The 14733-nt window shown below is 43.3% G+C and overlaps 1 protein-coding gene across 2 annotated transcripts in view; it reads left to right on the forward strand.

The window, feature by feature from the left end:
- IGF2BP3 (insulin like growth factor 2 mRNA binding protein 3) overlaps positions 1-14733 on the forward strand; it is a 121853-nt gene extending 107120 nt beyond the window's left edge. For both annotated transcript variants that reach the window (XM_068152437.1, XM_068152439.1), the window contains exons 11-15: positions 2143-2262; positions 7375-7449; positions 11169-11300; positions 13071-13184; positions 14245-14733. In XM_068152437.1, the coding sequence (XP_068008538.1) occupies positions 2143-2262; positions 7375-7449; positions 11169-11300; positions 13071-13184; positions 14245-14346 (543 nt within the window). In that variant the 3' untranslated portion in view covers positions 14347-14733. The remainder of the gene's footprint in view (positions 1-2142; positions 2263-7374; positions 7450-11168; positions 11301-13070; positions 13185-14244) is intronic.

The following is a 14733-nucleotide window of genomic DNA, read 5'->3' on the forward strand; positions in this document are numbered from 1 at the left end:
AAACTGTTCTCTCAAGTGCTGAGATCAACCAAGCACCTACAGTAGCCTTTCCAACTTACTGGAAAGCTTGCTGGATTCACAATGAACATGTGAAAGGACTTACTATGAGTACACACAGGATGTTTGTAATAATAGGAGGAGAAAATGAGTAATCTTCTGGAAAACAGTTTTAGATATATAATGAAGTGACTGGTATCTTGAAGTACAAATGTGTAGTTTGAGATCACTTTAAACTGATCTGCAGGCAGATTAAAAGGGGTGTTTCCACCTCTTCTCATGCCCTGACCTCACTGATGTTGCTTACTCCCTTATCCCAGGAGTGCCACTTGTGTGGCTCTCTAGTTATTCTGGTCAGAGCCCCACTGCTCATCTTAAAAATCAGCTGAATCTGCGGTCCTGCTGGTCACAAAGCACACGGGGCAGTGGGGAGGCTGGGTGTGGAGGGCTGCAACCAGTGTCTGGGGAGCATGTGGGCTTTAACCAGCATAAACTGCAAAGGGAATGTACTTCCTGATGCCTTGTAGCTGTGAAAACACAGGGCAAACTGTTTGACTGCAGCATTCACCTGAAGTGACTGGCAGAATGTGTTTCTATTCTTAATATCCTATTTTGGGTGTTTTGTTGTTGTGGGTTTGGGTTGTGTTTGGTTTTTTTCACCTGGTACATGGAGCTGTGCCTGGAATTTGTTTCTCCTGAGGCTACACTTGACTTGTGTTTACTAAATATAAGAGCGGTAAAACTTGGAAACAAGCATTTTGCTCTGATTTGTTTATGGTTAATGCACTGGGACTTTGCTTCCCCTTGATAGAAGTTGCCGAAATTTGAAAGGAACCAGAGAGAGTTTATCTTTTTGTTGTTAGGATTGCAGCTGCTGTTTGCTTTGTGTTGTATATAGTACATATTCCCCCCACCCCCGATGATATCCCAGAAAAAGCTGCTCCTGTGAGCTTCCATGTGTGGGTCTGCATCCCTACCAAAATAGGCAAGTGGAAATAAAGTGAAATGAGCACAGTTGGTCCCACATGCTCTGCCGACCGCTGCTCAGGCTGCTCTGTGTGATAGGCACCGAGAGAGGGTGAGGATGGCAAACATCTCTGTGGGAAAAGGGCTTGTTGGCTTTGGCTCAGAATGAGCAAAATTCTGAGAATATGTAAGAGGGCTACATAGAGGAAGAAATGCTTTAAAAAGGAGAGGGGTCTTAAACACCTCCTAGCTCAATGGAAGACTTGTGAGAAATGCTTTTGAGAAGTAACCCTGGTGTAAGTGGATGGATTAATGGCATGGTGGCACAGTGGGTTCTCAGCAGTGCTCCATTAGTCCAAGACAAGCTCTTCTGAGGCTGGAGAAGTAGTTATGGCTCATTGTGGCATATGTAATCCTGCGGTTTGATCATTGCTGTGCAGCCCACAGAGGATCTCAAGTGCTGTGTTGTGCTCTCCAGCTGGGGCCTCTGCTTGAAAGCAATAGGAAGTTGCAGCGGTGCCTAATATCCGATGGGTGCAGCATTAGGGCCTCTCATTTTTAAGAACGCCTGATCTGGCATGCAATTTACTAGCCTGCTTGAGGCCTGCTGCCAGGGCTCCAACTGTTGCATAATGTTACACAGGAGGAATTGCTGGCAGTTTTCAAGCTGGCTATCATTCCAGATCACTCCCGAACAAAGGAAATCGTAGCCTATATGTAACTGTGAAGGGTTTGTTTTTTGTGCCGCTCTCAGCATAATCTGAAATTAAAAAAAGAAGCTGGAAAACTAGAAAGAGTTTGCCTGCTTAGGCTGCAGCCCATCTGCTTGTAGCAGCTTCATCTGCAGAGGCTTGCATGGGGAAGAGCAGCCAGCCAGCGACAGGTAAGAAAGCAAGCCTCGCGAAGAAGCAACATCTCAATTGTTTTTGAAACTCTAAGCATTAAAGTTGCAAGGGCTTTACAGGAGATGAAAGAATCCTTCTCCAGCTCAAACTGTTCTTTCATGTTCTGTGAATTCTGTGATTCCCAGGAAAAGCCAGACCCTTAATACTCAGACATCACAGAGCATCGTAAGATTTCCCCCTCATTTCCATGTGTGCTCGTTCCGTACCCGTTTCCCTCTCAGTCTGATCTGTAATGTTCAAAAACATTCACTGCATATTTCCTTCTTCCCTGCAGCAACAGCCCGAGTCTGAGACTGTTCATCTGTTCATCCCAGCCTTGGCAGTTGGAGCTATTATTGGCAAGCAGGGACAGCACATCAAACAACTTTCTCGTTTCGCAGGCGCATCCATTAAGGTATTATTGCACTGCCTAACTCTGTCTGTTCTGCGTGACACCTCCTGCAAGTTTGCACAAGCCGGGGTGTTGTGAACCTCCTCCCCCACTCTCTGCTTAGAATGGGATGTGATAAATGGTACATTTGTTTATAAATCATCTTTTAATCTTCCTTAAGACAAGATAATTAGAAGCGTGTTTTCAAACGTCTCCCAAGGTGTGAAATATAAGCTGCAAAGAGAACTACTCTGGTGGTCTCGGTTTCTTAGAAACAGGCTGCACGGTGCAGAGGTTGAAGGCTTTCTTCTTGCTTTTTGGGTGAAGTGAAAATTGGTGATGTAAATTCCCTTTCTAAAAATAGCAGCACAGGTGAAGTCTCATGCTGCTGTGGCAGCTCCTGCTCTGTTCCGGGTGGATTGGGCTGCGCTGTCGAGCTCAGATGGCTCCACACTGAAGCATTCATGTTTTAAAATGAGCCACGTGCTCCAAGCTTCCTGGGGCGGGTCACAGGTCTTTAAAATCATGCTTACCTGTGGTGGGTTTGAAACTACCCCCCAACTAATTTGAGAGAACCTCCCAAACTACAATTGCCAGACCAGCTCAGTTGGAAGCAAATGAAGCTGTATTTAGATTTTAGTTTTGCTTCTATAAATAGGAGGTGCAATGAATATGTGCAAAATATACAATATTTACATGTATTAACAAGTTATAAACAACACAAGAACCCCCCTGGACAAAACCAGGGGGTTACCAATAGCTTCCCCCTCTCCCTCCCCTGGACAAGGGAAAAAGAAAGAGGAGAAAAGCAGAGGGTAGCTTCTTTGTACTTAGCCACAACAAGAAAGCAGCCAAGGTCAGCGCACCAGAAGCAGCAACCAGCTAGTATCTGCTAGAGTGAAGAAACTGAGAAAGAAGTTTCTGCAGCTAACTTTGTTAGCTATCAGACCAATGGGATTATTGAGATCTTATCATTATTGTCCCTTTACATCCAATGGTAATCTATTCACATTCCACCACTTCCTACTCAATCTGTGGAAAATTCCTGAAGCATCAACCTAAAACTGCCACATCACCTCAGCACCTTGCTTTAACATCCAGCTTTTTATGTGTTGATTGCCCCAGTGTAGCTAAGAACAAGATGCTTTGCAGAGACAACCTAAAGGAACTTTGAGTTTGAATTGTAGTCATTTTGGTGAAATCCTCCTTGCCTGTGTTATAGGGGTTAGTGTCAATTACAGGTGTAGGAGGGCTTCGGGTTTCTGCTACTAATGGCATCGTAATCACAAGTATCTTCTCTAGATGCTTGAGAATAGCCAATTATGCTGTTCTGTGCTGTAAAAACTGTTTGGGCCTAAATGAAAAAAGAGTGTGGGGAAAGCACAGTGTGTAGCTTTGTTACATGCTGTTTAAGTGATGCTTCCCTGCACAGATGAAGCAAACATTTTCTTAATTTTCTCTTTGCTGAGGAGATTTATCTTGGCAAGTGAGTGCTATGACAGAGATCTGCCTAAAGTCAGGGACAGAAGGGCAGGAGTTGGCTTTGAGATGAGCTTGGTGTAGCCAGTGAGGCTGGGCTTGGCTTGGAAGTGTACCGAGCAAAATGACTGGGGAACTCCAATGAATGAGTCTCATGTGTGATTTACTGAATACTGATCCATTTACTGGCCTGTCAACCCAACTGGCAAGCTGCCTGATAACATCCTTTACTGAGCTCTACATTCAATAGTTGTTACAGTACCCAGGTGGTTTACATTAGTAGGGTACTAATAATCGTATTTTTGGGGGTGGGGGAAAAGGAACAGAAGAAAATTAAGTGTTGATCTAATTTTTTTTTTTTATCAGATCTGTCTTGTGTAGAGGTTGATGTATCACATCTATTTCCTCTGTTCCCTTACTCTGTATCCAATATCCATACTGGCCTGCATCAGGAACAGGGAGGTCATTCTGCCCCTGTACACTGCACTGGTTAGGCCACACCTCGAGTACTGTGTCCAGTTCTGGGCCCCTCAGTTTAGGAAGGAGGTTGACTTGCTGGAGCGAGTCCAGAGAAGGGCAACAAAGTTGGTGAGGGGTTTGGAACACAAGCCCTATGAGGAGAGGCTGAGTGAGCTGGGGTTGCTTAGCCTGGAGAAGAGGAGACTCAGGGGTGACCTTATTGCTTCCTACAACTACCTTAACAGAGGTTGTAGACAGGCAGAGGTTGGTCTCTTCTCCCAGGCAGCCAGTACCAGAACAAGAGGACACAGTCCCAGGCTGTGCCAGGGGAGGTTTAGGCTGGAGATTAGGAGGAAGTTTTAAACAGAGAGGGTGATTGCCATTGGAATGGGCTGCCTGGGGAGGTGGTGGAGTCACCATCACTGGAGGTGTTCAGGAGGAGACTTGATGGGGTGCTTGGTTGCATGGTTTAGTTGGTTGGGTGGTGTTGGATGATAGGTTGGACGTGATCTTGAAGGTCTCTTCCAACCAGGTTTGTTCTATTTTAATATGGTATATGGAAGGTACTGCTAGGTGGAGAGAGAAATACGAAGTGAACTGGACTTCAAGATCCCCTCCGAACTAGTTCTTGAAGTTGGTCCTTGGAAGACAGTCCACAAGAAAGAGTTTTCTGAGTTTCTTGTCTATCTGGCCTCAGGCTTCCTCTACTGGCTGGCACTCCTCTACCTTAGCACATTTAGCGTGTCTGGATTAACTGAAATTCAGTCAAGTTAGTGAAAGCTCTGGTCAGTTGTTTGTGTTGTTTTTTTTCCTTCAGTAGTAATAAAGAAATTTTTAGTGGAAATAAGATTAAATCTTAACAAAACTGCACAGGTGCAGGGTATGCCTGCTGAATTGGGAAGCTGAATGTGTGCTTATCAACAGAAATAACAATGCAGCTTCATTTGTAATCTAACAGAAGAATATGGAGCAGCTGCTGTGTGAAAGGATTGAATACAACACTTAGTAGTAACTTACTCAAAACTTGTGAGCTTCCCTCGTGTGGCCCACTTGCCCTTTATCATATTATCATATTTTTTGGGCCAAAATAAGTGATGAATCACCAAGGAGTTTGTGCTTTTAGCTGTGAGTTGGAGGAGGGAGTTCTGCCTGAGTAACTTTAAACTTGCCAAACTAATCATCATACTTTGTGGAGTAACACTTTGTGTATGACACTGGACTTGTTTTGAGTTGAGCTGTGGATTATTACAGTTGAAAATGTTTTACATCTTCTTTGTGCTGAAGCTGAGCTTTGTAGATTTAGTGGAATTCCTTAGCCACAAAGTAAGACTAAATTGCAGATAGAGTGGGGATCTGCGTGAGGCTGTGGTGTCCAGCCTGTCATTCAGAGGTGTCTATGCCTGTTGATGAGCTTAGGCTCGGTGTGGGGCTCCAGCAGACTGAGTTATTCAGCAAAAGAGCCAGGCAGAGATTTCTGTGCTGTCTGCTACCCACCCTATACTACAGTGCTGGAATGTGTTAGGAACTATTGGCATCTCCTTGGTTATAAATATTCCCAGAGCAGTCCTCCCTGTTTCTGAAGGAGTTGGGATGAGTGTTACAGGCATTGGGTGTATGAACTTGTCGGCTTGTGACTTGGCAAATGGAAGGCTGATTGTTTTCTGGTTAGAAATTTAAACCTAGTTCTCTCAGAAGTTAAAAGAAATCTGCTATTTAATGCAATTTGTTATGAATGTAACTTCTCCCAAGAGCAGGCAGACAGCATTAACATGGAGGTCTCCTTAAGATGTCCCTTCAGACACTGAAATGTTATTGGGTGAATGTTTCTTTCACAGCCCTCAGCCATGTTTTACTCCAGTTGCTGAGAACAGGACACCTGAAGGTAAAAGCCAAGCAAGAAATGTTCCAGAACATTTCAGAACCTGTAAGATGTAACAAAGGCTTGAAGAAAATGATTTTCCCTGAAATTTCAATGAAGGTGCTGGTGTTCAGTAAGAAAATGTGATGTGAAAGACAGGCAGACTGCAATGTCCAGTTTGAAGGAATGGCAATTGTCAGGCTGAGCTCTGCTCATTCAACTGACTCCCAAGATGTGCCTTGAAATTTTGTCCCTTTAAAGTGCCTGTGTTCCAAAGAATGAATGGATTTAGTCTGTACTTTGCCCTTACAATGTGATGTCACACAAATGCACTACTATAAAACAAATGGTTTTTTGGATGCAGCCAATTGGAACACAGATCATGTGAAAAATAACTATGCAAACTCTATAAGTGGTATGTAATGTTTTCTGCCTCTTAGGGTACAGTATGAATAATTATATCAACTTCTGTTAGCAAAACTCTTCAGTGAAAATGAGGCATGGTGGCTGGTAATTTGTCTGAAATAAACTCCAGCTGTTAAATATGAATAACATCCCTGTGCCAACAGCTAAGATGAAATCCTGTAGTGTTTAATACATTGCCCATTCAACAGCGGCTATGTAATACTAGATGCAACAATGGAAATGTCAGTTGTGATAAACAAAGGATTCATCCAGAATGTCAGGCACTACTTTGAATTATTTAATGCCACTGGAGTCTGAGAACAACACCCACAGAAATCTTACTTTTGTGGTGACCCTACAGGCATCTCTGTCTCAGCTCTAGTGGAGTTGAATTTTTATTTGGGTCACACAAATAAATGTCTGTAGGTAAAAACCCCTTGGAAACGGCAAACTCATTGTCCAGCATAGAGGATTGTTTTGTATCCAGTTAGTTGTGACAGCAAAGTCATCTTCTGTTCTCAGAGGGACAGATGTAGACTTTTGCTAATGATCCAAACTTGTTAGAAACACTGTTTGAGACTAGAGATTAGAATCTCCATCCATTAACCACACTTGTCTTTTTGAAGGCAGTGTCTTACATCACTCAGCCACATGAAAATGGCTTCTGGGATTTTGCCATGTGTGGATGAGTAGCTGTGCCTTTAATTTTCAGAAGTGAATTTGCTTATGGTTTAGCCAGTGTCTCTCTATCTCATTATAGCTAATTAATGCGCTTTAAAGAGAACAAACCTGTCGCGATCGCAGCAGTGCGATGCTGCTGCTGTAAGGAGTAACTTTTCACTCTTGAACAGAATGTGAGACTGAAATGGGGAGGAGGTGACTTTAAATTCTTCCTTCAAAAGACAGCTACCAAAAGCTATGTTTATCCATTCCAGATTGCTCCTGCTGAAGGACCAGATGCCAAGCTGAGAATGGTTATCATCACTGGACCTCCAGAAGCTCAGTTCAAGGTACATGTTAAAACCTTGTCAGTCTGTAGTGGCCTTTGGATTGTAAGGGACCACACTGAAAGCAGAACTCCTGGTTCCAAGCATTATTTTATTCAGAGTTTTAGGAAACACTTGATTTTTTTTTTTTACTTTCCTTTTCCCTGAAGGTATCTCATAGGAATATGAGTAATATGGCATGATCAGAGGCCACTTCCTGGTCACCTGAAAACTTTTGGGAGTTTCATGCAAATTAGAATGGAGTCTAGCATGAAAACGTGGCTGTATTGCATCCCTAATTTTCCCTTTTTCTACAAGCATAAGAGTTCACTCTTTCTAGGCTGTCTTCATACATGCAACAGTTTAGTGTTTAACTGAAATAAAGCTGACAAGATGAGAAACTGGGTCTTCCCAGGTTACTGTTGCATGCCAAATGGAAAAAGCTTTCTGTGTAGCTTTATAGATAAATGCAAGATTTCTAATTATATTTCCACTACAACTACAAGGAGATATTCAACCTGATTATCCCATTTGTGTTCAAATTGAGTTCTGGACTGGCCTTCTGCCTGAAGTGCCAAGGGATAAATCTAGTTACTCTAAAAGGAGTTGACCATGTTAGGAATGATGCAGACAACTCAGTGCAACAGCCTGGCCTCATCGCAGTTGAGGCCCAGGGCAGGTAGGAAGTCACTTGAGAGTTCATGTCCTGGCATCGTTCTCTTGCCTGTTCTCGTTTCTGTCTTTTGTATTTTTGCTCCAGGGCATCTTGCAAGACGAAGGTGCACAAACTTCAGGCATATCTAGAATCAGTTTCATTAAAGCCTTTAGGAGTTTTGGAGAAGTATCAGGGCAGGTATTTTGCAGTAGCAATAGTGAACTAGATGCCTTTGGGATTACTGCTCAGCTACCATACACATTTAAGAAGCTACTGAAGGCAAAGCATAATTTAGAAGCTCTGCCTCCTTGAGGTTTTCTGTGTGCATGTGAGAACAAGGCATGTTCCTCATATGGGGTGCTTTTGTGATCTAGGATCAGCACAAGGTCAGATTCTGGCCATCTTTCCATCAGATATCAGTGGACTTGCCCTCAAATGATAGCAGGCCAAAGCAGATTTGGACATCCCTTGTCCTGACTTCTCGTGTAGGCAAAGGCTACAGGTCTTTACAACTTTGCTTTTACAGCTTCCTCAAATTTGACATCCCACAGAATTCTTTTGCCAGCTCTTTATCCCAACCTGGAACATGCAAGGAGAAAATTCTCCCTTTTCTGCACCCCATACGTTGTTTAAAACCACAACAATCAGTCACTTCTCTACACTTGGGCTTCTGCTTGCAGTAGCACAGCCAAAGCTCCTGAGTTTGGTGTTTCAGAGTTTCATGAAGGAGAGGGGTTATCCCTTCAGCTCCAGTCCTCACAGTCTTCTACTACACTTTGAGCAGTGCCCTGTCAACTGAGATGGGCAGAGGCAGAGTTGAGTCTTTTCTTTTATCACCACTGTTAATCTGCAACATGCCTAACAGGACCAAGTTTAATGCTGTCCTGAAGTTCTGGTTTAGAAGGGTCTTCTCTATCTTTGAGCATAGACTATTGCTTGTTAGGCACCAAGAATGTAGTCTGGGTGCACAACAACTTGAAGTGGGAATAGCTGCTGCCCAGATGAGTAACCAGCTCTCGGAGAGGCGGTGTCATCCCAGAGCCTGTGAGTTTGGCATTCTTTCCCTACTACATTGTGTTCTGCTGTTGTGATTCATGTCCATGGTAGTTGCAGTGGCTGCATCCCTTCCTTCCTCAGCTGCAGTGGCCCGAGGATGTGGTATGCAGAGCTATTTATTAGCAAGGCAATGGGAAGAGAATATGCCACTGTTTACAACCTCTGCTGCAGTGCTCCCGAGAGTTTAGGCATGCCCCTGACACCAATATTCACAGATGATTGTTGCCTTGGATCTGGGAAACAGATCTCAGTGGAAGCTAGTACAGATAACTACTTTCATTCACTGTTTGGCTGTGAAGAAGGTACAGCCCAGTCAGATATTTTATTTTTCTTTCCCCCTTTCTTTTCAAGAGCCAAAATATTTGGGATGCTGGAAACTTAGCTACTGTCTCTCAACATCAACATCCCACATCGTTTTATAATTCAGCAGTTACTAACCATTTTTCCTTAAAGTATCTCTTCCACTGAGCCCCACAGCCTGGGCAGATTGTCTCATGGTGCACATGGAAAATTGCCATTGAAATAGAAAGGACTAGGCTGGCTACTGTCTGCCCCTGACAAATTTGGAAATAGCTGCAAAACTCCAGCTGGAGATGATAGCTGTGAGTAGTGTTTTATCTGCTCTTGGCAAAGCCTTCTGAAGTGTTTTGCTGGAGCAGAAATCTCTGATTCCAGGGCAGTTGATGGTGACAGTAGTTGTGCTGAATTTTTGAATGGCTTCTTTGTGTAGTCTTTTGCCATACAGGAAGATGATGGCTCTTGTCCCCTGGGATGTAGCCCCAGGACCTGCAGTATCCCACCTAGGTCAGAGCCATGTGCTAGATTATTCCATGCTCTTCAGGTGGAGCTTGACTTACCCAAAATACTGAGCGCTCTCAACTTCCAGGTCCCAAAGTGGCTGTGTTCTTACCCATTCCAGAGTAGCGTGACCCTGAGTAGGTTTGTAGGACGTGAGCTAGAAATGAGACGAAATAAGCTGCCACTCTTTAATTACCACATCATACAACCTTTTGGACTTGTTTTTATATTTCATTGCAGTGGTGACCTGCAAGATGTTGGATCTAGCATGTACGCAGTGATAGGGCTGGTGAGCATGATTTAAAAGATGGTAAAGAACCTGAACTGCAAAGGCTGTGTGGTACCAGGCTTATGGTCTTCACAGCGCATCTCTTCAGTGTCTCAATAGAAATGTTCTTCTGATGCCTCTAGGAGATGCTAAGTAGATCTGGTTAACATTTCTCAAGAATTAACTGATGAAGGGCAAGGAATAAGGAAATAAATGTGTTTTACAATCAGCAAGATTCATGAGCTTAATCTCAGTGGACATTCTTTTTGCTACCTAGCGCTGACATGTTCCCCAGAAAAGGGAACTGTGTGCTGGTTGGAGGAATACTGTTCCCATGGTGCTGTTTAGATCTGGGCAGCTTGATTTTTCACTTTAAACAATTGAGCAAGCTGAGATGATTTTTAAACGTGTTGTGATGGATTGTAAAAGTAAGCTCCTTGCTCTAACTGGAGACTTTATCCCATGACTTGGGTTGTCGGTTTTTGGTGTTTGTGTTTTGTTCCCCCACCACCACCTTTTTGGAGGAGTGGTGATTGTGCTTTTTTTGTTTCGTTTAGTTCAGCATCCTTAAAAGATTTCTGAGCCAATTAATTGCTGTATCTGCTTCTGGGTGTAATAAAAAAATGCTTAGGCAGATAGCTCTTCTTTCCACCACTTCTTAGCTCTACAGAGCTGTAATAGCTTTTTGGTTTGGGGGTCTTTTTTAAGCAATATTTCTACTGAAAAGCAGAAGAATAGTGATTTCTGTTGAATTGCTCTGCAGCTCCCTGGTTTGTCATGCAATCTTCAGAGTTTGACAGCAGTGCTTCCTAGCTTGGTACAAAGACTGATTTTATAAGAATAGTTACTGCATTTATTAGGGAAAATGCTTTGTCAAGGCTGTGAACTGAGAATACTTTCTCTGGAGTTTCTTGAAGTTCACTAGATTGCAGTAAGTGCGTTCTCTAATGGAAAGCATTTTTGCAGGCTCAAGGGAGGATCTATGGGAAACTTAAAGAAGAAAATTTCTTTGGACCTAAAGAAGAAGTGAAACTTGAGGCTCATATAAAAGTGCCATCCTATGCTGCTGGTAGAGTTATTGGAAAAGGAGGCAAAACTGTAAGTAGCTGAAAGAAAACTTCTAGTGGTGCTGTGTTTCTTATTCCAGTGTGTGGACATAAGGTTTAAACCTATAGCTAATCCTTTGGAGTTACATTCAAGCAGGTGTTATTTTCTGAGCTGTACTTGAGATTTCCTTCCTAGCAGAGAGCCAAGAGAAGCCAATCTCCTAGAATGATTTCCATAATAACAAAAAAAGGTCTTAGCAAAAATCAATAGCCCCAGTCAGATCTGGGGGGCTTTTATTAATGGAAATGTAATTCTTCCGTTTAGAATGCACACACTCCCAGTCAAGCCCTGCTCCTGTGAACTTTAGGTTATGCCAGATACTGCAAAAAGTGCTCATGCATCTCATTCAATTAAAATCAAATCCCATGTCTCCAAAGGTGGCACTGCTGGACAAAACTGAGTGTGAAAGCAGAATTTCTAAATAAGTGGTAAGAAATTAAGACACATTCAGGCCTCACTATTGCAGACTCCCCACCTCCTTCCCCAATTAATTTGCTTCATCTTAACTGATGGTGCTCCTCAGGCTCAGTTTGTGACACAAAATAAGAGCTTTTTCAGCCTTGAAAAGCTGCTGATACTGAAGCATTTTGAGTTGTAAGTCAGGTGCTAGATGATATTTGCAAAGGAATGGTTTGCTTTTGGGTCTCTGACCTGAGTGCAGTGGGGTCTTGAAGCTAAGTGTAGGAAGGCAACATGCTAAGAGGTTTAAGGACAAGCTTACCTGAAAAGTTGGTTGTCTAAACCATCTTTGATTAAACAGTCACAGAAACACAGAATGTTAGGACATGGGAGGGACTGCGAAAGATCATCTAGTCCAACCCCCCTGCCAGAGTAGGATCACCTACTATGAGGGGTGACCTCATTGCCCTCTACAACTACCTGCAGGGTGGTTGTGGCCAGGAAGGGGTTGGTCTCTTCTCCCAGGCGACCAGCACCAGAACAAGGGGACACAGTCTCAGGCTGCACCAGGGGAGGTTTAGACTCGAGGTGAGGAGGAAGCTCTTCACTGAGCAAGTCATTCATCATTGGAACGGGTTGCCCAGGGAGGTGGTGGAGTCACCATCCCTGGAGGTGTTCAAGAGGAGATTGGACGTGGCACTTGGTACCATGGTCTAGTCAGGGGGTCTGTGTTGATAGGTTGGACTCGATGATCCTCGAGGTCCTTTCCAACCTAAGTTATACTGTGATATCTAGAGCAGATCACACAGGAATGCATCCAGGTGGGTTTTGAATATCTCCAGAGAAGGAGACTCCCTTGGGCAGTTACACATTTTTTAAGCAGTATGAGTATATATATGGGAGAGAGACTCAGATCTTAGCTTATAGACTGCTGAAAATAATTTGGCCACTTCTCATTGCTCCTTCTGGAGCCCTCCATCTTGTAGAGACTTTTCAAGGAAAAATGTAGAAATAATTTGACTTTCTTCTACCCTACATTTATACATTGTATGACTTTTCTGACCTTAAACTCGTAAACTCAACTGTAAACACTATTTGCTTTTTAAAGTAATCTGTTTAACACCTTCTGTGTTGTATTTAGTCTTTAAAACACTTCTACAAACCTAGAGAAGCTGGTGCTAATTTATGTTAGAGACACAAGAGGCTCATCTTGCAGAGTGCACACTGCTGCACAAAGATGCTTTCTGTTAGGGGCTTTCTTTTTTTAAACACAACTTGTTTCTGTGGTCAGCAGTATTTCTGAGGTTTGGTGGTTGTGGATTATTTGTTTAAGATGTTCTGATTTCTACTTTCTATTAACAGGTAAATGAGCTTCAAAACTTGACAAGTGCAGAAGTTGTAGTCCCTCGTGACCAGACACCTGATGAAAATGACCAGGTGGTTGTGAAAATAACTGGCCACTTCTATGCATGCCAGGTAGGAGGACTGGAATGAATTTCTGTATTCCCTTCATTTTTCTGTGGTCTTTCTTTTACATCCATGTGCAGAGCCAAAGGATGGAAGGCCAAGGGATACTGGCCTTTCAGTATCTGAAGGGGGCCTACAGGAAGGCTGGGGAAGGACTTCTCAGGATCTCAAGTAGTGATAGGACTAGGGGGAATGGAATGAAGCTGGAGGTGGGGAGATTCAGGCTAGATGTGAGGAGGAGGTTCTTCACCATGAGAGTGGTGAAACCCTGGAATGGGTTGTCCAGGGAGGTGGTCGAGGCCCCGTCCCTGGAGGTGTTTAAGAGCAGGCTGGATGAGGCTCTGGCCAGCCTGATCTAGTGTGGGGTGTCCCTGCCCATGGCAGGGGGGTTGGAACTAGATGATCCTTGTGGCCCCTTCCAACCCTGAATGATACTGTGATACTATGAAGACTTTTACTCAGGATACAGAAAGCACTGCTTGCCAGGCTCCTCTAGTTGTATTGCTACCATACGCTTTCCTCATGCCTGAGAGAAGGGTTTACAAGAGTATTGCAGTTACATATGTTAAGCAAGCTCCTTAAATTCTCCTGTCGATATGTAGGCTCTGGCCCTGCTAAAACATCCAAATCAGAAAGGGGGTGGGAGGAATGCCAAGTCATGTAAGCTTGACTTTCTGGACCCTGGTGTATAAAAACATTACCCACTCTCTAGCAAGGCAGTGGTTCTTGCAAAACGTTAGTATCTCCAGAGGAGTAAAATCAAACCGCTTTGTAGCTTCAACAATCTTAATGTCAGTAGTAATCTGCCTATGTTTACACTTTCCATAGACACATCTATATGATGTGAAAACTGACCATGCAGATAGTTGTGGTAGGTGGAAGAACGTTAAAAATGAAGTTGTACATTATGACTGTTCCAAGCATGGTTTAAGTAATGAGCTACCTTCTTAGAACTAGCAATTCAGTTACCCCAGGTTGTTTTAATCCGAGTAGCCGCTCTAGCTGGTGGTGAACAGCAGTGGCGGCAGCATGGCATCATGATGGGTCGTTTATTCTTTATGTCCTTCAGCTTGCTCAGAGAAAAATTCAGGAAATACTGGCTCAGGTAAGAAGGCAGCAGCAACAGCAAAAAACATTGCAAAGCGGACAGCCTCAGCCCAGACGGAAATAAAGGTTTAGGAAATGGCCCACCAGAGACAGATGCCAGACCAAAGACAGACTGTGCGACAAAGAGACGGGTGGTGAGCACCTGTTGAAGTTATATGCAGAAGATCCACCAAGCCAATCACCTGTTCGAGGACCAGGCAACCGTTGAACGCTGTCTCTGAGAATGTATTCTTTAGGCTCTCTCAAACTTTTGAAACCCAGCTTTAAAATGAGGACCCCTTCACTTCCCTTTTGTTCTATTCTCACAACTTAACATAAACGCGTTAGTCTTTTTTATTGTTCTTATTATTCCCCAACAATTTTAGAACTTGGTTTAATGAAGCTTTCTCTTCTGAGTTCACTGGTTAAAAAAAAAATAGGAAAAAAAAAAAGGAAAAAAAAAAAAAGAAAA

Source organism: Melanerpes formicivorus, unplaced genomic scaffold, assembly GCF_026170545.1.
Source record: "Melanerpes formicivorus ecotype bairdi unplaced genomic scaffold, bMelFor1.0.p_v2 SCAF_23, whole genome shotgun sequence".
Classification (NCBI taxonomy): domain Eukaryota; kingdom Metazoa; phylum Chordata; class Aves; order Piciformes; family Picidae; genus Melanerpes; species Melanerpes formicivorus.